The sequence below is a fragment of the Boleophthalmus pectinirostris genome, unplaced genomic scaffold (assembly GCF_026225935.1).
Source record: "Boleophthalmus pectinirostris isolate CB_2022bp ecotype Guang Dong unplaced genomic scaffold, ASM2622593v1 HiC_scaffold_15, whole genome shotgun sequence".
Taxonomy (NCBI): Eukaryota; Metazoa; Chordata; class Actinopteri; order Gobiiformes; family Gobiidae; genus Boleophthalmus; species Boleophthalmus pectinirostris.
In genome coordinates, this window is record NW_026571070.1 from 17719925 (window position 1) to 17747536 (window position 27612).

At 38.0% G+C, this 27612-nt stretch overlaps 1 protein-coding gene across 3 annotated transcripts in view; it reads left to right on the plus strand.

The window, feature by feature from the left end:
- Nucleotides 1–27612, plus strand: part of ctnnd2a (catenin (cadherin-associated protein), delta 2a) — a 260843-nt gene that overhangs the window by 151842 nt on the left and 81389 nt on the right. For all 3 annotated transcript variants that reach the window (XM_055150733.1, XM_055150734.1, XM_055150735.1), the window contains one exon: nt 23502–23634. In XM_055150733.1, coding sequence (XP_055006708.1) covers nt 23502–23634 — 133 coding nt within the window. The remainder of the gene's footprint in view (nt 1–23501; nt 23635–27612) is intronic.

A 27612-nucleotide genomic window follows, 5' to 3' on the forward strand; every position in this document is an offset into this window, starting at 1 on the left:
CAATTTAAAAATGTGTTTATGGGGATAATCTTGCTTTCTTGTTGTCAGTGGCATAAAATTGTTTCAGTATTATTGTTTATTGTAGTATATCTCAGTAGCAGTATAACGTGCTTCAATATTTGTTATTTTGACAGGCGTATTTTCATCTACTTTGTCCATACTCAATAAAAGTGTAGCCATAGATAGTTTCCATCTTTCCTCTTCCTTCCAACCAGCTCTGCCCTTTAGTCTTCTGACACCAGCTGCATTTGGGAGGGATTATGGGAAAATGTCACAGCAGCAGAATTACTGTATAACTCCTCTGCTTCCTACGCGTCACTTCACCGCAGTTCTTCAGCATTCTGCTAACTCAGACTTGAGACAATAGCCTATAGCCTTAGTTAAGAAGATACAGGGTCTACCTACTTGGGTATAAAAACAGCAGACTATTAGTACTTTTTAACCAAACCTAGACTAGTTCAAATCATTTTTTTTTTTTTTTGTTTTGGTTCTACTATTTGAAATACTCTATTAATAAACTAGTGCTGTTAAACAACTCCCTCTCAAATGACATTACAGTCACAATCTATCATTAGTCAAAAGTTTTTTCAGTTAATCACTCCAACCTTTTTGTTGAAAATCAAACCCTTAAACAGGACCACGCTCTTATTGATCCCAGACTCCTGAAAATGTGTTGTATAAATAAATTTTTTTAATTTATTATTGAGTTTTCAGGCAATAAAACATGTCTTGTGTCTCCATGGAAACTACATGTACAGCACTCCCAGTGTGATGTCCCTACAAAGTATCAATAGACAAAAAATATAGGATTTTTGTGGGAATAATTCAACTTGCCCAAGAGTTGTAAAGAGAAAGGATGTCAAATGCAAGAAAAAATTTATCTCATAAGTACGGGACCTGGAGACATGAAAGCTTGTAGTAGTATTCAGGATCCATTTTAGTACTTTGAGTAAGTGGTAAAAATATAGACATCATACACAATAGTTTTTAACAAATAACCCAGTCCATGGTAGTTATAGCTCAAATTGTTGTTTGCAAACTCACATCAGCAAAAAGTTTCAGTTTTTTTCTCAGACGAGGTTAAGTGTGAAGAGAACCAGAACTAATTCCTGAATATTTGCTTTGCCAATTTCCCAGATTGAGACCTTGTAATATTCCAGTTAATTTGCGAAGGAGGCTGTGTTTGGAATGAAAGCTCGAAGATTACCTCTGTGTACACTGAAGGAATATCCATTTGCTCTGCCCTCTCATTCAGGAGTCAACCTTGCCAGTTTAGACAATTATATTCTTATTACTGCCCCTAGCAACCCATCAGCCTCAAGTGCTTCCAGCATTGTGGGGTCAAGTGTGAACAGGGGTGAATGTTCTGTGAATGTGCACAGCTTGTGTCAACAAAAATTAGTTATGGAAATGTTCATTCATATTATTTTGCTTGTTCCCATTAACAGTCACACATGGAGTGACTGCATTCCAGTAATGATACGCCTTTGATTGGGTGCACACCGAACAATGGACACTTAGTCACAGTCCCTGATGCTGGGAGAGATACTGGCAGTTGTTGCACATACTTACATTACAGAACATTTAGATTACCTATTCATCTAGTATTTTCAAGTATTTGGCGATCCTACACAGTCTACAATGTCTTTGTTGTGTCATAAGGTCCTAATATGAGCCCAGTTCAGTCCTGAATGTTAATTTGGTCCTTGTTTAGTCCGGGTCTAGTATAAGTTTCGTTTCAGGTTTAGTCCCAGTTTAGTCCCATTCTTATTATAATGTGTATGCAAGTATCAGTGTACCATTATAGATATATTTCATTCCAAGGCATTTTTATTTACTACATGTGATTTATAGGACCTAATTACTTAACTATGGCTGAATCTTATTATACCCCTTGGCCATACCACTTTCCATTTTACATGTTCACATGTAGGTGTAGGGGTGTCCCAGTTTCCTTTATGGCAGTGGGGTAGGGGAAAGTGGTAGGGCTATATACTCCTCCAAATGATGATTTTTCAGAGGCACACTCCAAGCGGAGAGGTATGAGCAATTTCCCAGAATGCCTTGCGAATCACCGGCAGGATGGCAAAAGCTCGTCACATCCGCTTACGTAAAAGCTGGCGGAGACTGCTGATGACGTACTTGATTGTTGAGGGGGTGTCCCAATTCGTAGGGGTTGACTTTAGGGGTACAAATTTGAAATGGGATTGGCCCTAAATGTTATACTTAGTTGTGCAGTGAGGTCAACCACTAACCCCTGTGCCTTTTTTCCTGCATATTTGTATTTACAGCTCATTGCCATCTGAGTGCATCTTATTTCTTCTCTTACAATTCAGTTACATACATAGTACTACACGATCTGTTTAACCGCCCTCCTGGGACAATGGCACTAAGATCCCATTCTCCTTTGGACTTTAGTGCAGTCTTGCATGAACTCAGCACTATTGACTTTACCTTTAATTAACACCCTCCAAAGACATTAGCCTCTCAGAGTTGTACATCTTGCAGCCCGACCTATCTTTGCACAGGGCTCAGTCTTCCAGGAGGCTGCAGATGCTAGCGCTGGTGAATTGTATATCCTGTTTGCCCGAAAAGGGATCCTGACCTTTAAGCCTAGTTGGTTGCTGGAAATGAGGCAATGAATACTTGTTATAGGACCCAGCGGGACTTAGGTTCTTTTGGTAATGGGCACAAAGTACAAAACAATGCTTGGCTAGAGATTTATAACAACAATGAAAAAAACATTAACAACAATCTAGAGAAAAGGGGAGGCTGTTGATTAACAAATTGAGTTTGGGTTAAATGCATCTGTTCCTAACAAATAATTGCATTTAGCTGCATCGCCATGTCCATATAGACCAGCTGTAGAAACACCTGCATATTACAGTCATCTGAAAATACATCCCAGCGGAAGTACTACTGCTAAAATAAAACTCCGAGAGTGCTGGCCCACACGTACTTAAACCACAATAGCTCTCACAATCTCACCACTGTTCTAAATGCCTTGTTGCCATGCTTAGGAAATTACAGATGATTCACAGGTGGATTGCCAAATATAGTCACATCACCATGAGGCTGCAGCTGGGTTCAACTTGAAATGCACTTTATTAATCAGAAGGAAGAGTTCTCCCACCACACTCACAGATGGTAAGACATCAGTAGCCAGACTTGCCTCAGATGTAACCAATCAGCACCTTTGACCTCTTTTGCCTTAACCAAAAACAACCTTTGCCTACTGCTCAATAGATACTTTACAGTGACATTGCACTGGGGGTGTTCTAAATGTATGTGTATTGGCAGAATGTTCACCAGTTACCATGGAGACACAATGCACACAATAGCAAACACTGCATAAAAGTTTTAAGAAAAAACTCAAGAAAAAAATATAAAATGGATTTAACAAACACATTTTCTGGAACCTATGATCGATAGGAGCTCTAGTCCTGTTTAGGTGTTTGATTTTCAACAAAAAAGATGAGAAACTAAGAAAAATGGCTAGTGCTACTGATGTTCAAATAAAGATCAGATTCAGTTCTAACAAGCCTCAGATAGAGCAGTGCTTACAGTTAGCATCACAACCTCAGGAAATGTTGACATGACATCAGTTGCAAAGTATCACTAGCCTAGAGGGTTAAACAGCACTCTACTTGTATCAGCATTAGACTGATTCCTGGCTCTGACCATTTGATGAATCTCTGACTATTTGCTGAACGTCTCTCCCTACTCTTTACCTCTTTTATACTTTGAAGCTGAAGGGTCAGTACATAAAAACAAAGGTTTTCAAACCTTTTCTTTTTCAGACAGTTTATGTTAGAGCTTTTGGGTGACTAACTGATCCCAGCAACTACGAATCTGTGAATAATATTCTACAGTATGGCCAATAGAACTTACGGTGTACTGTATAACTTGCCTGCTGGAGGGTCCGTCACCTGCTTGTCTCCATGGAGATGTGCCTAGAATGTTCCACAGTATGACCACAAACTTATGAATCTTCATGGAGACTTGCAAGCCACATTATACATGTTAGATTTGTGGAGAGGCAACCCCACTCACAGTAAGAATGGATGTTTTTTAAGATGTTTTTGAGCAATAAATATAAAACACCTGTAGTTTAATAAATACTAAACGGTGGACAATTTAAACCAAAGCATTGACATCCCCATGGCGTTAAAAGTTACACGGTGCACCTCTTTAATATTTCTTATACATTTACTTTCATTGGAATAGACTCACTGTATAAATAAACCTCCTGTGTATTTCCACATTAACCTTCTTTCCTGATAAACATGGGGATCTAATTCAAGTCTACGACTGTCTGCGCTGCTCTTTCCTGCCCACTGCATTGACCTTTCACAGTTATTCAATGGCTACACTGCTCGTATGGCTGCTAAGTGCACTATATAGGACCCAGGGTCTGTGGTACTTGCTTTCTGAAGGTTTTAAGTCTGAGCCGAGTTAACGCAGCATTTCTAACTCATTCATTGATGTCATGACTCTGGTGGCAGTAGTTATTTGCTGCTTTGAAAATCACAGCGATCCAAAATGTCAAAATTGGTGCTTTTACATCTTATTTATTTCTGTTAGAGGAAATGCTTACTTTTTATCATAGATGCACTGCTGTGATCTGTAAAGTCAATCCATTTTTCATACACGTCATGATAAAATAGCTTGTAGATACATTCTAGGGTTGCTGAATTTAAATCCTTTCCTTCACTTATTTCCCCTCCAATCCTCGGACTTGCAGCTATAGCAGGTAGCCTTGTCATGATAACACATTTTGAAGTGTAATATATTGCTTTAAGGTGCACTATGTAACTTTTTGGTTGGCGGTCTGTCACCTGCGTGTTTCTACGAAGATGTTTGTGGATGATTATAGGTGGTTTTATAGCTCAGAAATTCTTAGAAAATCCGGCATTGTAACTGTGAGAGGGCTTGCCTCTCCACAGATTTGACCTGTAACATGAGCATAGAAATGTTTACTGCCACACTGTGAAATGTTACAGACAAAGCAAGAACATCTCCATGGAGACCAACATGTGACAGACCCTCCACCAGAAAAGTTACACAATTAAGAAAAAATAGATGATAAGTGATAATATTGAAGCAAATTTATACCACTGACAAGATAACCCTAAAGCAGAATTAGAAAAAATAGAAAAAACTATTCCAAATATGGCTTAAAAACAATGAATAAATAGCAGAATGCAGCACGTTTGTAGTTAGTTTGTATCTATAATGACTCATACAAGTTCAGAATTTGACCTTCTACAATCAAATCAAACCAAAAAATAACAAAAAGACCCCCACTACAAAGAAAATGTATCCACGCTAAATATTAACTCTCAAAAATTATCATTTTATCTAAAATGCATTAAATGTTAAGTTGATATTATGACAGGCCTAATAGCAGACTCAGGAGTCACAATAAGTGAGACACTGTTTGCATTAAATCATGTTTTAAAGTGCCTAGTCTCTTTGTAGCATTTTCAACATCACAGAAGCCCCACTGCTTGTTATCCATAGCATCTATTAAAGCCCCTGCCTTCACTATTTAATCCAGTCCTGCATCTCCCTTGTTATTGCTCCCTCAATCTTACTGTCGCTATCCATATATCTGTCTCTTTCCAATTTGCGGTGGCGGACTACAAAGTGGATCTAAAGGCTAGGCTCATTATGTGGTGGATTGTCTGGTCTTTGCATGTTAGTTTTTACGAGTCTCTGTCTGGTTTTGCTTCATATTACCACTAAAAGCTGTGCCAGGTACTGTGAAGGGAGTAAATTGCGATGACAGTGGAAGGTAGAAAACTCAAAAGCAGGGCGTGTAAAGTGCAGGCTACTCGGACAAGGTTAACAGTGTTATCTTACCCTTCGCAAGTCAAGGTGTGTGTACATTAAGTCAGTGGCTTTGGGCATTGGCATATGCTGCAGCAGACAGCAAGTGCAGTGGGTCATGATCCAGTTTGTTTTCCCTCGTGTACGTATGAATCACTTCACTGATTCATAAGTGTCTGTTTTTTACTCGTCAGTGCCAAAGCTAGCATTGGCATAATGGGGTGTGGCTTCCTGCATGCGTCTGTTCAGTTTTAAAAGCATTGTATATTTTGATTATGTGTCAGTGTTTATTTATTTATGTGTACAAAATATTTACCTATTACAAATCCAATTAAAATAGCCATACTGTTAAATAGGGTTCAACTTGCTGAAGGAGAAACCTATGCATTAACAGCTAACAGCTATTTTTATTGACCACATTCAAGGCGTTGTCATGGATTCCAGAGGTGGGGACTTGCAAGTCGTGACTTGGACTCAAGTCAGACTTGAGTCACTATTTGTAGGACTTGAGACGCGACTTGATAAAATGGACTAAGACTTAGGACTCGACTTAGACTTGAAGGTCAATGACTTGGGACTTGACTTGACTGAGAAGACTTGAGAAGCACTTTTAAATCTTAATTCTTTCTATTCTGAACGTAATGATTCACACTAAGATCTTGTCACAGCATTTAAAAGGCAAAAATTAACTAAATTAATTTCTACAGCTCTTTCATACTCTAAATACTCATATAAATATACTATCTTTTTTTTTTTAAAGTACAGTTTATCTAAAAAGTCAAATAAATTGCAAAAATCTAAGCTATATTTGCTACTTTGGTTTACAGACTTGAAATGACTTGAAGCTCAAAGCAGAAGACTTGGACTTGACTTGGATTTATGGGCCATTGACTCGAGACTCGACTTGGACTTGAGGTCAGACTTGAGACTGATTTGAGACTTGTAAAACAACTACTTGCTGCCACTTCTGATGGATTCTGCAACTCTGGTTCAATGATTTTGCACAGCATTGTTGTTTGTGCCCATTATACACAATCAACCTACTTTATTTTAGTGGCAAGACCTCTCTTTTCTCTCCATTGAAATGAACGGAGTGAAAATGCAAATCAGAACAAACATGTGGATTAGAAGCAGTCAGGAGTAAAAGTGCATAGGCAGAACAGGGTGAATAGAGTCTTAATAATAAGGAACTCATTATTGATGACTGATGATTTCATATACTTGTTGGGCTGTCATGATAAATAGTTTTGACGCATGACCACTGTCACAAAGTAAGATAATCCTAGTAGAGTCGACCTGTTTTTAAATATACTGCATCATTAAAAAGCCTGAGCTGCAAAAAAGGAATAGCAGAATAAACCGATAATTAGCCATAGAAGTTATTTATTTGTTATTACATAAATATCTCTCCCTTATTGCAAATAAACTGAACATTTGATAAATACTGAGCTCCAAAATATATTCTTCCAGCTTTCATATATTGAATGGTATTGTAATTATCGTGACTTGTTATGTGAAATGTGCAATCTTTATGTAAGGTTTGTATTCAGTATCAATTCTTAGACAATAAACATGCAATGATTATGTTTTGGGATGCTTTTTTTCTGATTTATTGGGGCTTTAGGCAGGCCCAGTGCTTTTCCCTACCTGTTACTCAATGCATCTATTGTTTAGCATTATAATACAATACCACTGCTCAAAATGATATATATTCAGTACACATTTGTATTACTATTTTGTTTCAAGAGTCTCTGTCCTGAATGCTTGTTTTTCCAACAGCGTAGCCTTCTGTCAGGTTTATTGTTCTGTAGATGCCACAGAGCTGTCAAAGCCGCATTGCCCAAGAGAAAGGTAATCATTTCTCTGCTATTCCATCAAGGGCTTTACTTTAGTACTAACAATTATTTTTTCAAGGATGGCTGAACATGCGGAAAATGAAAGTTCTCTCGCAGAATTAAACCTTCTCAAGAGTTAAGTCATCTGTGTCATTGAAATGCTGCACACTGAATATTATGGAGTAAATACACCTTAACCCAAAATAGAGAGGAAAGAGAGAGATCGTAGCTGTTACTATGGTCCCTGAAGAGCTGTAGTCTCAAATGGGGGTTGTGAAATGTTATAGCATAAGAAGAGGCATAGTCCAAGTCCTATAGGGGATCTGTGGTCAGGGCAGCAAGCCATATCTGTTTTGCACAGCTTCTCTTTTGTCCCTATTGTCTCATTTCATTTTCTTTCTCACATTCCCACAATACACAGTGTTATTTAAACAGACCTATATCACTACTTTGTGTTACCCTGTCACTGGTAAACTAATTGCTGGTGCTGATGATTTGCCTCAAACACAAGCTGTATGTCGCTGATTTAAGAGCCTGTATGCCTGACTTTTATTTTCTTCTAGTTGAAAAATGTCCTTTATTCCATATAGTTTAGTGTAAGAAATAAATCAATAAAACATGAAGACGCTGAATTATATTGCATATCCATTTCCAAATGCAACTTGTTAAATAAAGATGACAAGGAAGTGACTATCAGAAAATTAAATTATCTAATGAGATGTAGCTGAATATGCTGTGCGGAAACAACTGCCTGTGACTAGATGATACAGTTGTTTCTCTGTCATGGTTCAACATGAGAGAAAGAGGGCGGGGCTAAAAGTCGATTCATGTTTTTCCATTCTGGTTCAAAAATCATGTACAGGCTTCTATATGATGTGCACACTGATTGATGTGGTTAAGCTCACCAAAATCGGATTTCTCGGCCAATAAAATTTGATGTAACCAGAGTGAACATGATCAAAAAGAATTGGAGTGTGCATGTAATCGCAGCCATGTTGTACAAAGTTATTAGGTGTGATCCCTTTGAGGCCTTTAGCTACCAATGATAGATAGAGAGGTTTTAGCCACCTGTAGCTTTAAAGTAAAAAAAATATATATATATATATATATATATATATATATAAAAGCCTAATGTCTTAGTATGGAGCTTTCGTCTTCCTTGCTGATTCAGCAAAGATGTCCAGTTTGTAGTCTACTGTCAATCAAATTCAAACCCTACCCCTTTCTCTCCCCTGTCTTATTTTTTTCCTCTCTGCCAGGTCTCTGCAGAGTAGTCCCTGTGGTAGAAGATGAGAGCGTCTTTAAACTTTGCATACTTTTTACCTTACCCATTTATCTATGCCACCATCACATCTCGTTCTCATCAGCTTAATAAAACTTTCAATGTTCCTCCGCCACTGCCTTCTTCTTACTGACGGTGTCATCATCTTTATATTAACATCATTATCAGCATGTTCCTTGCACACTTTCTGTACCACCCTGCCCCTCGCTTGTAGTGCCAGTCCAATATGAACTAATGAGAATAGCAGGTGCAGGAGCTAATCACTGTTTTATTAGTTTTTCCTCCCTCTTGCGTCACCTCGCTGATTGCACTCTCACTCACAAACATGGAGCTGAAATATTAACATCCACACACTCAGAGGAGGCAGTGCCCGCGGAGAGTTTAGTCACATCAAGGTGAGCTGTATAAACCTACTGCAAAATGATAAAGAATGGATGCAGTTAGCCAGGAGCTACACATTATACAATATGAACATGGAAAGTACCGTAAAACAGGCAAGTGTGGCTCAAAGAGAGATGACACTACAAGATACAGCCTATATTCACAAGTAGACATCATTTAATTATTTAGTAATAGCATAATCATGTCTCATTTTTGTGTTGTTCAGTAGGCAGCATATAATTCTTTAACATGTATTAATAATTTTATGGAAATTACTGAGGGGATACACTAATGCAATTATGGAATTATCCCAGTGTCATTATTGATACTTTGCAGCTGATTCATTCCCCAGGGGTGTGATACAAACTGAAAGCACTGCTCTCTTAGAAGGTCCGTTACTCAAGATAGACTTAATCTGAGCTTTATTTTGCCACAGTTTGAGCAGAAAGAGCTGACTTGGTTGGAACTATAAAAGGTGAGATGATTTGTGCTGTTAGACAAGTCTCTGACACGTAAAATTACTGTCAGTAGTAGGGGTAATGATATCCAAGTCTCACAATACAATATTTATTGCGATAGTATAGTCTACATTGAAATGGAGTAAAGGATCATGGTCTGTGTAATTCCCTCTGTCTTTTTTTTAGCTATTGCTGCACCATAACTCTTAATTTAATCAAAGAGACTTCTAATTTGATATATTGTGATGGTCCACAATATTACTGTGAGAACTTTGACGGTTATTGTTACATCCCTAGTCAGCAGTCAGTAGTTTGCAGTCACTCTCACCTTTTCTGTTGAAAATCACACTCCTAAACAGGACCATGTATTGATCACAGACTAATGAAAATTTGTTGTTTAAATCCATTTTGTATTTATTCTTCAATCTTAAAACTTTTACTTAAATATAAAAAAAAAACTTGTGTGCATTGTGTTACTGTGGTAACTGTTGAACATTCTGCCAATAGAGATACATGTAGAACACCCCCAGTGTGATGTCACTGCAAAGTATCAATTGTGACAGTGACAGTTTACTTTTTGTCTACCAATTAACATATCCTTATTTGTACTTGTAGCCAGGTAGACCATCAACCAGTGGCACTTTCTGACTCAAATGTCTGTAATTTTGTAGATGTGAAAATCATTTATTGGTTGAATAAATCTGCAATTCTTACTGATTTAATGGGTTGCGTGGTGATGAGATGACTGGATGGTTGTTAGATGAGTAAGCAGTTTTCCCAAATGATGTAAAATTAGCAGTGTGGTAATAGTGAATTAATGTGCTTCATTCACACGTTGACTATATTCAGGGCCTCACATGCACCAAGTGTTTGGTTTGATCACTGTTCACATGGCAGGACTATTCTGGGTAATCTGGGCAGGGTCCTTGCATACACTTCACAATATGACAGTATATGAGGGCTGAGTCACACACACTCACGCTAGCTGTATTCCCATTAAGATCATCAGAAATAGCTCACCTTTCTGGTTTGTCGATTGGAGGCCACAGTGTCTCTACGGTGATTACATCTTAGCATGAAAATCAGAAGACAATGGGGCAGTAATTTCTTCGCGAGCTCTTGTTCATCTCCAAGTCTAATCCTGGGCTGAGCATTGATTGGCTAAGTGTAGTGGATGGGCTTTTGATTGGTCCATTTGTTCACTTGTATCATGGCTGAAGTTTAAGCAGCTCTTCGTCTTATAAGATCTTTCACATGATGGCGTTCGTCTTGTCCTTGGGATTCTGGAAAAACGACCATGGTAACTAAAATGCTTGTTGCATTGTACATCGTAATTCTGGAGTATGTTTAAAGAATTGGACAAAGCAAGTGTGACATCACCCATAGAGTTGGTTCCAGTCAAATGAAGCTCCCTGAAGCTTGCAGTTATAAGGGAGAATATTAATAGGAATGGATTTATGGACAATATAGTGAAATAAAAACACCAGGATTGTAGAGTGGGTTAATACAAACGTTTTAAGACCAAAATGAGGAGCCTGACAGCAGCAGTTAAAGAGAGGAGAGTAACGTTTTTTCAATACAAAGTGCATTGGAGCTAGAGTCGATGGAGCCGTAAGCGTGCCCATGCTCGCTTCCTATTTGTAATGTGGCAGCTAGCAGGTTAGCTATGTCCATTTAGGCTACATTCAGAATACAGGGCTTAATGCTCAATTCAGATTTTTTTGTGAAATCTGACTTTTTTTTTTTTTGGTTGTTCACATTTCCAATTAAATTTGACTTGTATGTGATCTCCAGTGTAAATTTTAAACACTTCAAAAGTGTTGACACAATGACGTCACATGCAGCGAGTGTGCTCAGTGTTTATGGAAGTAGCCTAAACGCTGGGCTTGTCTCCCAGGTTACAGGTTACAGGTTACACGTCCACTGCCGCTTCATTTGTTTGAGTCTTCAGCCTCCTTGTATTTGGCTAGCAGGCTCTTTATTTTTTGTTGACATTGGAGCCAGGACCGCCTGTAGCCGTACTCGGTCATTTCTTTGGTTCCGATAAGACCCCCTCCAATTTGGCCTGAATACAGCAATGCCTCCCAAATATTCCCTCCATTGACTAGATTCTGAGTCTAATGTGTAGGTGGGATAATGCGATCTGGCCGTTCAGACTGAAGTTGCATGTCAAAAGATCAGATATGTATCGTTTTAGGACCACATATCCAAGTGGGTTGGGTCACATCTGAAAAAATCTGAACGGTGTCTTTCAGCGTGCCATCAGATACAGGTCGCAAGGGATTTGGGTCACTTCAGGCTGCAGTCTCACTGTAGCCTTACATATACAGCTTATGGCTTATGGAGGGTAGTAGTGGGTTTAAAGCCTTGCAGACATTGCTGATGTCCGACCAAATGCACAAAGTTGATACATTTTGTTTGTTTGCCTGAGCTCCCATAGAGTTTTGTATGTGGCCTGGACAGCTCAGTCTTAATAAGCCTGGTATTCAGTGTATTCTAATGTTGTAGGTCACCTCAGCTTCTATTGGCCTTTCTAATGAGTGCTTGACTGAGAGTATGTTTCACTGGCCTATTGTTCGGCTGTGTAAACATCCCATAATTGCGCTGCGTAACAGGGGAATAGTGCCACCGGGTTGAAAATTACCGATCAGCAAATGTGGGGTAATAGCTGTGAGAATGAGTGTTTTGCGCACCTTGTTTTGGCAGTGATATTAGGAGTGTTTCTTTGTAGATTGAATTATAGAGGAATGTATACTCAGATATGTACATAATATATAAGGGACTGAATCTATACATAGGCATGTCCTTGTATGTGCGTAAAGTCAACACCTGTATGTCAGCTTAATGCCCTATTCGATTAGGTCCAATTCTGTGTGTTCAGCCAATAGCAGGTACTAGAGCAGGCATTTGTGTTTTCCTTACTGTGGCAATTCTGCACATGGCCCTGCACATTAATGTTCCCCTTCACCAGACCAGCTTATGTCAGCCCCATACCCATCTGTGTACTCCTATACAGTGGACCACTACATTGCAGACTCTGGTGTAGATGCAACTTGGGCTTCAAACTTCTTCTCTTGGTACACAAGTGATATGTTTTGATTTATTTTATTGCTTTCTTATTAATGTCCTGTTGTGGTTGGTTGGAAATTAGAGAACCCTTAAGCAATGTTTACACTATTATTTCATTTGATGATTAATTAAGAAACCTGTTGTGGTCAAAGACTTAACATTTCTGTTTGCTTCACAACAGTACACTTTATAATTAAGTTGTCAGTTACAATAATGTGGGTGTATGAGGTTAAAACAACTTGGCCTGTACATTTCTTCTTCCAGTACGTGCTTATTATTATTATATCTTAGAATCGTCAGTTGAGCTCCCATTGTCTCTCACTGTCTCTCCCTGGGATCAATTAATCTGACAGAATTACCAGAGGTTTTTATTTAACTAATATTGGAATTGCGGTGCTGCCCAAATGTCTAAAGATATGAGAGTCTCCACTGGATCGGACATATTTTGCATAATTATTCCTCCAACAGCCTCAAGGTCTGCAGGCATAGTAGATGAAGCTGATTTGAAAAACACATTAGTTTGATTTGAAGACTTTTAATTTCCTTCTTCAACAGACAGTCTAAAACAATATTTGTGTTTCAAATCCATTTGTCTAGTTGAAAATGTTGAAAAGTACATTACTACCGCTACTTTCCCAGACTTTCTATCTTCTTAATCAGTGTTTTGTCCACATTTATTCAACCTTGTGAGCCTCCTATTCAGAACTGGAAGCCTTCTCTGAGAAATAGTATCGATTTGTCTTTTGTCTGCGCACTTAGGCCATGGGCTGCAGATCGGAGAGAGAGAATAAAACCAGAGTGATATGTGTAGACAAAAGCAGGTAGGTGACACTATAAGAAACTTGTGGCCTCTCTGGGTGCTAGCAGTGGAGTGATGAGGTGCAGGGGAGAGGTGATCTAGTCTTCCTCCAGCTCTATTCATCATAGGCCCACTGTCTGCACCAAGCAACCCTCTTCTGCCAAGCACCACCCATCTGTCTCTCTGTAAGCTCTACCTTTAGTGTGGAAGAAACTGCGTCTATGGATCGGCTTCTGTAAAACGTACAGTATGTCAAAACGTCAACAGTGTACTAAATAAGGCAGTGCAATTGAATATTAATAGATTGATAGTTTTTTTGTTTGTTTTTTTTAATTGCCAATAATCATCTTGGGTCATTTTGATAATCTGTAGGTCTATAGACAGTCCTTTGTCACTAAAAGCACTTGTTTAGGAGGAAATAATTTACATTTGTTGGTGTGAATTGGTACTGATTAAAAGACTGTAAAATTCTATGTTTTAAAATTTTGCATAAATAAAATAGAATTATGATGTTTTTTTGTCTCATATCATACTGCCTTAGTATTACAATGCTATTACACATACTGCTGTGTGTCATAGTTCTTCTATTATTACTAGTACTGCTATAGTAGTGCTTACTAATACTACTTCACTTCACTATAACTCAGAAGGAGGGGACTGGCCCACTTAAGATGCATAACATTAAGAATCCTTTATTGTCACTAAATGAAAAAAAATAAACAATGAAATTCAATTTAGCAACTTTTTCTGCTGTACAAGACAACTTATTCTACTATTAGTGCACCAACTGTTATTATTCGTCATACAATTTTAACTGTTCAATAAATGTTTGTTTTTCTTAGTGAGTATCAAGTTATTTCTAATAACCTTGGTGAATTTCTCTCCCACACATTTTTTTTTGTTTTTGTTTTTCATTTTATTTAGATTTGTACTTGCTTTACTGACAAATATATGTTGTTGCAGTCTTAGTACTGTATAAATAAGGCTTTGCAATGGACATGGTTGTTATCTATTTCACAGTCTTCATATATGCTAACTCTTAAAGTGAATCTTTTTCTTTGAGAAGGGTATATCAACAGTCTCAACAATTTCCTCGATAAGATCTAAATGAAGTTCTGCTTTTAATTAAAGAGACCAGGGTATGGCTCTAATAGCCAGTGTTTGTTCATCTTCACCTGAAACTGCTGCTATCTGTGGAATTGCTGAAGTCTTTTCTTTGTATTGACTTTACCTTGACTAATTGACTTCACCTTGAGGCACAATGAGCATTAGCACACATGCAAATAAGCAAGTAAAGGAAGCTGACGGCTACCAAGATAATTGTGAACCTGCTCACAGATTTTTATTTTTTTATTCATACATCATTTTTTGTCTGCCTGTGGGTGTCTTAAAGGTGCATATGTCAGGTTAGACTCATTTCAGTAAGATGTAGTTTTTGAAGACTTATTTCAGTGAGATATAGTTTTATGTATCTATTTTCTCTAGCAAAACTATGATAAACATTTACCACAGGTACTATCCACCAATCACAGAGATGATTAGAAAACTATGAAGACTTATTCACTTTAAAGGTGCAATACATAGCTTTTGTGTTGGAGGGTCCCTCACCTGCCTGCTTGTTCTCCATGGAGATGTTTTGCTTTGCCTACAATGTTCCACAGAAAGGCTACCGATGTCTATGAAGACAAGCAGAAGACAGCACCAAGCCAAATTACATGTCAAATCTGTGAAGAGCCAGTATGATTTTTTTTCAAGGTATTTCTGGACAGTAGAAGTACGGGTATGAAATAAATGCAAGGTAGATGAGTTTAATGTCATAACATTCCAGGCAAAGCAATAACATTTCCACGAGACAAGCAGGTACTAAAAAAGTTACTTATACACTGAAACAGACCAGAGCATGTCTGCACTTAATCTAATAATAGAATAAAGTGAATCCACAGAAGTAGTGAATATGAGCTAAGTTTGGTCTGTGGAAATTGTTAATATTCTGAGAGCATGCTCCATGTTCATCACTCAAAGTCAAACTCATATTTGGAGCCTCTTACAGGTTACAAGTTACAGGAGAAATTCAATCATCGAGGTTGTAAATTACCTAAATTGTAAATCACATTATCTCCTTTTGCTCCTCCGTCTTTCCTCTCCTCTTCCTCTCTTTTACCTCTCCTTCTCTCCATCGCTCCTCCCTGCCATGCCCTCGCAGTGATGAAGATTGATGTTCAGGTCCTAATTAGCATCTGCTTTGGTATGCACACTAGCCTTCTGTCCGGCTCTGACCCTCCAATCAGTTAAAAGACATGACAGGCCTTGTCCAATCAGATTAAGGCCAGCGGGACACGCATCCTGTGTGGAGCTGTCAGTCCAAATGCATTGTGGGTACTACTGATGAAAGGTGATTTGGCCTAAGAGACCCAAATTATGCCACTCTAATCGCCAATAAGGGAACAGGCGGTGTTAATGTTTTGGTATTTTTCAGAATTTGATGTTTTGTGTGTAATCAATTTACATTTGAGCTGTAGGGATACAAATAGCTCTTATGACAGTGAATGATGGTTGAACTGAAAACAAATAGTTGTACACCTCTACTCCAACCTCCCCCTGTCTATCAAAAAAAAACAAATGTGGAGCTAAATGATGAAATATGTTGCCTATCATATGTGGGATATTTCTGAGTTTGATCCTCTTCTCTGCTTAAGTTTGCAAGTCCTTATTGTGTTGCTATGGAGACCCCATCTTCCTTCACCTACTATCGACTTGCATCATTGGATAACATGATAAATTATTTCTAGAGGAAAGATTGAGTGATTGCGTATGTACATGTATATGACTCTAGAACTCTGCTTGTAACTTCTTCTTCTGTTCCACTTGAGGGCACACAGGTCAAATGAACCTCCCACAACCCCTGACAGAACTTGAAGTGATTAGAGGTTCAATCAGGCACACACCTGCAGGGGCGGAGTTTGAAATGTTAATATCTGTTAGTCCATTCACGCTGTTCCTCACGTGTTCTAACCCCCCCCCCTTCTCCCTGCTTCTGTCCTCCAGGCACTGCCCAGTTTAACAGCTTGTTTGGATCGTGGCTGTTGGCGAGTTTATTGGTTTATGATTCGTTCCAGGTAACTAGTAACTGGGACTATTCCCACTTTCCATGAGGAAAAGTGCCCTGGAACGCCACTCCAGCTCGAACTCGGGGTGGATTGAAAGAGCCCCACTTTACATAAAAGTTAAACTGTGAGCTAAAACAAAGGATATCGCCACAAAACTTGATCAGAGTGGTTAAAGGTGCATTGTAGGGATGTAACAAAAAACGAAATATTGTGATATTGTATCGTCAAAGTTCTCACAATAATATTGTGGACCATCACAATATATCAGTCTCTTTGCTTAAATTAAGAGTTATGGTGCCGTAATTGCTAAAATAAAGACAGAGAACTACATAGACCATGATCCTTTGCTCCATTTCAGTGTAGACTACATGAAGAAATAACAGTTCTAAGCACTTTTAAGTCTTAGTTATTTGGATTAAGTCTTGTCAGGGCATTTTAAGAGGAAAAAGTCGCATATTCAATTTTGTTAATCTCCACAAAATATCACAATAAATATCATACCATGAGATGTATATCTTAAAATATCATACTGAGAGATTTGGATATTGTTACATCCACAATCGTGAACCTCCCCACCATATCATGAGCTTTCCCACAACATCGCAATAAATATCGTACCGTGAGGTTCATACCATGATGATATCCTATTGTGAGACTTGGATAGCGTTACACGCCTAATGCATTGTGTAACTTTTTTGGTGGATGATCCATCACCTGCTTGTCTCTATGGAGGTGCCACCTCTGTCTAAAATGTTCCACAATATGACTTTAAACAGCTGATATTTATTCAATTACATTGGTTTTACTGTTCAAAAATACAAAGAAAAACTGGCATTCCAACTGTGAGCGGGTCGCCTCTCCACAGATCTGACCTGTAACTTGGTCTGGTTTGGTCTCCATGAAGATAAAAAGGTTTAATACCATACTGTGAAACATTCCAGACAAAGTAATAACACCTCCATGTAGAAAAGTACCCTCCATCCAGACCCTCCATCAGAAAAGTTACACAATGCACCTTTAACTACATACATGAATATTCTGTTATTTAATACGCCTAAGGTTTCGCATTAGCCATATTTTTTACATACAAGTCAATTTAGCAGAAACGCTCTATATGCTGGAACTTGTTATATTCAAGTGGGAAATTAAACAAGCTTGCAGTTGCCTGGAACGCAGCATTAGTCCCACAAAAAATCTATTAATTAATTTGGATACATGTTAAATCATTTTCTGCAGTGCTCTAATCAGAATATAAAACGGCTAAGAAATCAGTTCATCAAAAATCCTTCATTATAGCTACATTAGCAAATAGCGACAAATGTAGTGTTTTTCGAGTACACATTTTACAATCTAATAAACCCCTGGGACCAAGGCTTGAAATGAAAGGAGTTACAGTTTGGCAGTCTATTTGTCATATGTCATAGTTCTTCTATTCAAAAGCCCCACCACCACACACAGCAGTTTCATCTGTCCTTGTTCTTTCACACTGCCCACACCTTCCTTCCCCAACAACTCCCTTTATTTATTCTCAGTATGTCACACTGCTTCCTATTGTGATTCCCATGAAACTTTTTAGCTGCATCACGCCTCCACATGCCACGTTGAGAAACGACAGTGCCTCAGACTAAACAGGAACCACAAAATCTGTGCTGCAGAGGTGCCATATAATTGTGACAGGTTTTGAAAATGTCTACATATTATTCAGGTTTATGAGCATATTTAGTTTTTATATATCACTCCACTGCAAATGCAAACATGAAACATATAATGAAACACGTGGCATGAAAAACAGTGTGTATTGTGGCTTTCTGTGGTCAAAGCAAAGCCCTGTTTGAAATAATGCTTTCTTCTTCCATTGTTTTGTACCATGCCAACCTCAGATGTAACCGCAGGGAAAATTCTACACAAAGTATTCACCATTTCTCCACTGGCTACTATGAAAACAAGCTAGCCAATGAAGTCAAGCATTAATAAACAGTGTTGAAAATGTATTTACTTATAGAATACTGAATACCTGCAATAACATGTATTTTGTAATGTATTCTGATACATGGGCCAATCAGGGTACTTTTATACTGAGTTGCATTTAATTATGGTGTAAATCGGTGCTAGGGGTGTGCAAAAATATCAAACTATCGATATATCGTGTTGTTTAATGTGATGATACAGTATCGATATCGCGGGCTGCTTTATCGATATTCTATATTTTTTGGTATCTTTTACTAAATTATTTTGTTACAGCGCTACAGTTTTGTTGCATGTTTTGTGGAAGGAAACTCATTTATGCAACACATTTGACATTTTCATTGTTTTGATGATTAAAATGGGTGTGTTTCATATTCACTTTGTGCAACAAGTGGTTTAACAAAGTAGTTTTAATGTCACAGCCATGATTTAGCCATTATTTTTTATTGAACCGTATTGAATCGATTTGAAATATATCATACATCGTACTGAACCGAAAGTGCACTATATTGAGATACGTATCGTGGCTTATGTATCGAGGTATGTATCACATTAACTTGTTAATGATACCCAGCCCTAGTATTAACATAGTATTGGTAACAGCTTTATATTTGTTTCACTGTTTTAAAGCATTTCCTATCACTAACTGAAGAAGGGAAAATCACACATGCACAAGAAAAATCACACATCCACAAGAGCAGATTTTTATGTATTTTTCTCACTGATTATGTGCAGTTTGAAGCCTAAATTATATTATTAAATACATTAACATATTTCTTTGATTTTGGAAGAGTAACTGTATTCTGAATATCACCTAATGAAAAAGTAACTATACTGGATTACAGTTCATTTGTATTCAGAATATGTATTTTCTGTACATGTATTCAGGTCACTTCCCAACACTGACACTACATTAGCATACTGTAGCGTATTGGTAGGCAAACCTTGTGTTTCTGTGCTCTTGGGTAAAAATGCATGTTTTCTGTTATGAGAAAAAAAAATAGTTTGTTGACAGTTTTCACTACATACCTAAAGTTTGGTCCAACTTTTGTTTATTTGATACTTGAACTGACTATCTGAGCGTAAACAAAAAGAATAAAGCTTAGTGCAGTGTGGATGTCTCACAATGTAGTGTTTTAATACACATTATACTTTTGAGCTGGCGTCGCTTCTTTTATTAGTTCTGGCTTTTTCGGTTGCGTTTTGCATCCTGCTGTTCCTACGATTGCGTTGTCACCTGGCAGTGTCTCTACCCTGCCTCAGCTCTCATTAGCACTAGTGTGGACAGGCTGGCATCGCATATGAAGCATTTTTCTGGTGTTTTTGTATCTTTTTTTTTTAAACTTTTCATGTCCAGGGTCTGCCTCAGATGCACTGCTCTTGCTCTTGTTTTTGTACCTCATTCTTTTTTTCCTCCAATGTATCTCTGCCTACCAGGGCTTTTTAATTAATGGCGAGTAGTGATTCTTATCTTATCATCCAATCTTTGTGCTTTCTATTAACTACACTGATGGAGCAGGGGAGGCTGGAGGGGATAGATGACACGCACCCACCCACCTCCAATACACACTGTCACCGGCGTTTACAAATTGCTGCGTACATAGACAGAGACTTCATGTGCACACACGACTCGAAACAAACAGGCAGGAGGCAGTTGTGTCCACATACACACTCACCATAATCCTATCTTAATCTCGCCACACACACATAAACAAACCAACTGCTCCGATGCTATCTGACGCTGTGATTTAAGAAGCGTTGTTTGAGGGTCTCTCCTCCTAAATCCCCTAAATGCCCTGGGAATCCCGCCCTGGTCCAGCCCCGTGCCTATCTCTCCTCTTCCTCCCCCTCTTCACTCCTGCTTTCAGGCTGAATGAACACTTATGATTGGGACAGATAAAGAGGGGACCACGCTGAGGCTGGTTTTATCTTTGAGAGGCATGTTTACTCCCCTTGAACGCAGTACATTTCACAGACATTTCATACGTCAGCTCACTTGATCCGGCACAAATGACAGTGCCAGTTTTTTTTTTTTTTTTCTCTCTTCTAAAAAACTGAAATGCACAAACACACTTCTTGTATGTGTCAATTTGAACTAGGTAGGTCAAATTGAACAACAACGCCAGGTATTACAAAGGCAGGTGGGACCAAATGTGATGTATTTGAATAACATTAGGAATAAATTGTTGTATCTATATGTCTATCTGTATATCTATCTATTTATAGTAGGAGTTTAGAATAACTAGAACCTTACTTACCCTTAATAAAGCATGAATAAAGGTCATAATGTATATCAAGCAGTTTTTTAAAAAGGATTTAGGAAGTAACAACATAATTACCGTATTTTTCGCACTATAGCGCGGTCTGGATTATAAGGCACATTGTCATTGAATGGTCTTTTGTCACATATAAACCGTACCGGACTATAAGGCGCATTAAACAAAACACAACAGTTAGATGGGTCAGTCGGACTTTGCTTGGCGCATTCACAGTGACTCTCAGCTTTGTTCAGTTGTGGTGCGTAGGGAGGGTGCTGTCTGGGACCGCTGGATTGTTGGCATGTTCGCAGTGACTCAGTTGTTCAGTTGTAGCTAGAAGTGGTACAATGCACTCGCTTTTTCGGTTCGTACCTCCTATCCATTCCTCGTCCGCGAAGTGATGAGTGTGGCTGCGGGTGTTTTTCGCTGTGCAGTCGCTGGTGGTGCGGCTTTGTAGTTTACTGAAGTCGTGCTGGGACACCCGAGTTGATGCGTCTATAGGGCGCTCTGGATTGTGGGGCGTGCAGTCGTTTTTTGATGGGGTTGGAGGCTTATGAGTGCGCCCTATAGTGCAGAAAATACGGTAAATGGTTAAGGTCAGGAGTTAAGGTATTAATTAAGTAGTTAGTTTCAATTTATGGCATGGAAACCAAACCAGACCAAGTTAGAGGTCAGATCTGTGGAGAGGCAGCCCCACTCACATTCAGTTTTTTAGGTATTTTGAGCTATAAAACCACCTGTAATTAAGTAAATGTAATGTAGAGGTGTTTATTCTCTGTAGAACAATCCAGGCAGAGCAATAACGTATCCATAGAAACAAGCAGGTGACAGACCCGCAACCAAAAAGTTACCCAGAGCACCTTTAATATGTGTTTTTGTTTTTGTTTTGTTTTTTCATTTTAGTTTTTCATGCTTTATTAAGGCCATTATAAATATCCCCGATCTGTCTTTTTAACTCTGCGATATTTTGAATGTGTGCTTCTTTTTCCTCAATAAATGTTCATTGCTTTTTTCTTCATTCTACCTACTATCTCTGATTACATTGTCCAACATCATCATATTTGCACCACTGCTGAGCTTGGAGGCAAAATAAATTAAATTCCTGATGATAGCTTGTTGGGATTTTTGCACACAACAGTGAGCATGGATTCAGCAACAACAAAATCAATCCTCAAATGCCGCGATCAATGAAAGATGCAAAATTTCAGCATAGATTTCTGTCAGTTCACATTGAGAGCTGAGTTGCTGTTGCCTGAGAGAAAAGAGAAAGAAACTGAGAGGCAAGTTTTATGGCTGTTATTGGAGAAAGTATTACAGACAGTCACCCACGCTTCCTCACAAGCTGTAATTTCCTCATTTGGGGGACCATAGCAAAACAATTATCAGCAGGGCATAATACAATAAAGCAGGCCGTTTCCTTGGTATTACAGAGGGACATCACATTTATTTCACTTTGTCCAGTGCACTCTTAGGAGTCTAAATTCCTGCTGGTGCAAAGTAGGAACCATAACTCACACCACTCTCTCAGACAGAAGGCAGACTGCATAGTTGTGTGGGCAAGTCTTTTCAACAGCTATCAGGCAGCACATCTATTTACAGACTTATTTGGTTAAAAAAAGAAAATTGTGTTTTTGTAGTGGTTTAGTTTGGCCAATTCCACTGTGTTTATCTGTGATCATAAAACAACAATTACAACACTTTATGAAGTAAACTAAACTAAAAAATAAAGCAGGATTGATTAGATTCTAAACACAAAAGAATCCAAGTACAATTTAGTTTAATGAAAAAACAAAAGCAAAAACAGGATTAATCCAGGTCCAAACCAGAATGCAGATATAGCTGGTAGCCCATAGAGTGTCTAACTGCACTAAAATGTGAATCAGGTCTCTTCTTTACCTAAATATATAAAGTGTAAATGAGCTCAGACTAGCAGGTCTTTTTTTGGTCTATCTCATACATTTGACAATTTTCTAACCTACCTACATACTTTACAGCTGAGGTCATGAACAATCCCTGGGGTTGTGAAACTAACTGAAAGCACTACTCTGTCTGAAGCCATGCTACTCAAATTAGACTTAATTTTAGCTTTATTTTAACGTAATCTGACCAGAAAGAGCTGATTTGGTTGGAACTACAACAGATGAGATGATGCGTGCGCTTAAACAAGCTTCTCACAAATAAAATTACTGTCACAAGGACCAAGACTGCCCATACTGATCACAGGCTGAGTTTTCAGACGATCTTAAAACTTTTTTGTCTGTGTTTGCCAGCGTGTGCATTGTGTTTCCATGGAAACTGATGAACCTTCCGACAATAGAAATGCGTCGTAGTGTTGTATCACTGCAAAGTATCAATTGCTTTGAAGGGAAATTGGCTTTCTGCAGCAATGTAAACCTATATCCTAATTTGGTTGAAGATGATACTTTTCCATGCAAATGTTGGATCTTACTGTAATGTGTTTGCACTCACATATTGATACAAAACTTACATAAATACCACTGTGTTTCTTGTACAGAGAGTTTGGCTGGAGAGACCCAGAGCTGCCAGAGGTGATCCAGATGTTACAACACCAGTTCCCCTCGGTGCAATCCAACGCTGCTGCTTACCTACAGCACCTCTGCTTCGGGGACAACAAGATCAAAGCTGAGGTTAGTCTACTCACACATGTTTTAATACTGGTCTTATAAAATACCACATAAACATTAAAAGGTTGCAGTCAGGACAGCTTGTTGCTTAAAAAAATGCATATTCATGTTGTGTGAAAATGCAAGCTAGAGTCTCTAAGCTGTCCCTGCTATTAAGTTGCATCTATGCTCGCAATAAACTTGTAATAGTCCCTTAGTCACAGATTTGTTTATCCAAAGCAATTTTGAGAAGTCCCCCTGGAACTTTATAATAACACTTTAAATATTTCTTGCAGGTTTACTACAACAATGGCAAAGGTTTGTGTGCTCACTTTCACACATTTTTTCTTTGGAATTACATGTCCCTTTACTCGCCATATTACCCTTGGAATCAATTTACAGGTCCAAGCAGGCGAGGGCATTGATGAATTTGTTTGATGAAATTAATTTCTACCAGCCAGTCAATAGCCGCTTTTGCAAACCACGCTAATATTATTCGGGTGTGCTCATTCACGCACAAATGAAAGGAAGCAGGGCAAACACAAATGAACAGCCCCAAAGCATAATGTCGAAATGTTAATAACTGCAAATGCTTAATAAACAGAAAATGACAACAAAAAAAAAACACAAGCTTTTTTTGAAGGCTTGTGAACGTTTCATTCACAGATACCTAATAACATACGGTAAGCATTTAGACTAACCTGGTTGATGGTGCATGAAGGTTTTTTCTCTTTTGTTGTGGGAAGTAATTATCCCAATAACTAGACCAATGGAGAGGAAAAAAGCACATAAACAAGTGTGTGTTGTTGGCAGCTAAAATATATGCTACTCATTACTACATAAAATTCCCATTATCCACACAGATCCTCTATGCAAAACAACATCTGACTTCTTGTGGTCAGTGTATCCAGCACCGCAGCCAATTAGTAGCAGCACTTTTTGGTATAATGTTATTACTGCATTGAAGATACTGTTTCAAAGTTTGCAGGCAGTACAGTCGGCAAGGGTTGAAAGCAAAGTGTGCTTTTGAGACAGTTGTTAATCCCAACACCAAACAATATACTTTGACTGACATGTTCTATTCCCTCTCAATTGTTTTATTAATTCACATGTTTTTTTACATTATGGTTATTAAGGAAGTACTTTTGTATTTACTTGAAAGGGCTGATTATCACTGTCTTAAAGGTCCTATATGCACAAAATTGAGAATGTTGTTACCTCAGTTGTGTTGTTTTTTGTCTCATTCACACGTTTGAGTAACCATTTATTACAGTATTAGTCTAAATGTTCCACCTTGTGATGCCATGTAGTGGTAGATTTCAAGTTAACAGCTACCTTATTCTAGCCAGGCTGATGCCACCTAGTGCCTCTGCTCAATTTCATTTCTCTCCAGCAACTAGATCAGAAATCAAAATACAATAGACGGTTCGCAAAACCCCGAGAAATGCAAGTTCGGGCACCAGCCATTCATCGAAGAGTCATATATTCAGTGCTGTCAACGATGCCTGAGATCGAGGATTTAAAGCCGGAATAAAGAGAATGTTTGGTGAATTTCATCTAGGGGAAAGACATTATTGTCCTTCTTCCTACGGGATTTGGGAAAAGCTTGATATACCAATTAGCCCCGTTAACGGCACATTACATACATCATGACCAAACAGCAACGATTGGTTAAATGATAAAAAGTACCCGCTTACCGTTGAGCGAACGAAGTCTAAGGCTGTGAGTCAGATGGTTTGTACGAAGGGAAGTGAAGTAAAACCGGCTGATGAATCAGGCTAACCTTATACCTTCTGTTCAGTAGAGATTGGCAATTCCAGGGCTCAAATTATGCAAATGTTTCTAGTAGAGATGTGTGGAGTTTAAAAACACAATGAAGCACTTCCTGTATTACCACATGACATCACAAGATGAAATGATTTGAGACAAGAACTCACCCTAAATATGCAAGATTTGTGTCTTAAGCATGCATGAATGAAACAAAACACAAGTCTAGGTATGGTTTTGATGTGTAAACATACACATATAACAGATCCTAAAATAGTGTGACATGGACCCTTTAAAAATGTAATTATTTTAAACAGTATGTAGCAGTCCTTATTACTCACTTAATTAACACACTCCTGGGATCCTAAATATTCAGTGCAGTGAGTTTACTACTTTCAGAGACCAAAGTGGGTATCACGCCACTTCTAACAACACCTAACTGTGCACCAGTGCTACTTTGTGATTCATAATTGACAACTAACTAGATAAAGATAGAATAGTGGCAGCAGTCATTTTTTTGACTCTAACCACTGCTGTCTCAACATATCTGTACTGAGGTAAGATCATTTCTACTTGAATAAAAAATGGATACAGCCACTTCAAATTGCTTTTTGAAACCAACACTCATTCATGGTGAGGTCTGAACCACCTACTTTTTAGTAAGTTGCCAAATACTTCACCAGTTGTGCTTCTGTTGCCTCATAACTTCAACAATCAAAAACATTCTTTTCTTTGACTGAAACCTTCTACAATGTCTGCCTCTAAATCCAGTTGTATTTAATAGTTTTAAGACGTTACCTGCTGCTAACTGTCACAATGACACCCCAATTAATCCTTAAACAGATTTTAATTTGCTCTAAATCCCTTTAAATGAAGACAGTGAATATGTGTGGAGTAGATGTAATTAATCTGCAGAATTACTTGTCTTCTCTATTTGTTCTCAGTTTTAAGGAAAGGTTATTTGATTTAAACTGAATAAGAAAGTTATGCTCAGAAAAACTAAATATTTGTTCCAGGAAGTATATTTGGTTTACTGATTGATGTGTACTTGCTGTATGTACAAGTGCGTGTTTTAATGCTGATTAAACCTCTCGAGATTCTCCGCTATTCTTCAAGGTTTTGGCAAAGCTTTCAACATGTTTCAGAGTGGGTGAATGAATGTTTGTGTGGTACCTTTTGTTCTAATACAAAGATTGTCTTTAATGTCATCATTTCAAATAAACTGCAATATACTGTAGACAACTGAAGTGATTAAAAAGATCTGCAAAGTTTGACTCTTTATCGCAAGGCAACTTTTCTTCTTTATTTCCACGATTATTTCCATTGTAAATTCTCAATGAAGACATCAAAACTAAGAATGACACATTTAATGGAGTAAACAAAAGATAAAATCAAAATGACTCAAATCTTGATTTTCGATTTTTTAAAATAGACATCCTTCACTTTGACCACTGCTTTGCCCACTTTTGTTATTTCTTGAGCCTGACAAGGCACAACTGTGAAGTGAAAACTATTTCAGGTGAATTCATCAAGAACATCATTGGGAGATGACCAAGAGTTTGTAACTCTGTCAACAAAGCAAAGGGTGATAGTTTGAGAAAAAAAAAACATTTTGTTGAGTTATTTAACTTACATCATATATTTGATGTCTTCTGTGTGTATATGAAAATTGAGAAAGTGGTAAACTTAAACAAAAAATACATTGAAAAAGAAGGCGTGTCCAAACTTTTGACTGGTAGTGTACATTCTTATAGTAATTAAACATATGTGAAAAGTAAACCCCTAATTTAAAATAAAAAGGAATTCATGATTGGGATGGTGTTGTATTTTACTTCAGTCTGTACTGCAGTTTTTGTCCATTCTATAACCTTTCTATTGTATAGTGTGACAACAATAATATACGGCAAATATTACTGCAAAATGAAGCTGAAATCTTTCATTGTTGGAGGTCACATAGTTTAGTCAGTCTCAAAGTTGTTCAATATAAACACTGGTATGTTGGTATTAATGTTATTTCCTTTTACGTGCGACATTGTTGGCACGGCAACAGCAAATACAAAGAACCACGCAACCACAACCATACAAATGAATCCACTAATATCACACAGTATGTTTGTATAGTATATTGTAAACATGTGGATATAAGCTATTCATTGTTCAGCTTTTATTATGTGTACTCCTTTAAAGTGCACATTAAGCTATTTTCTGGTCTTTGTTATAATGTTGTTTCCTCAT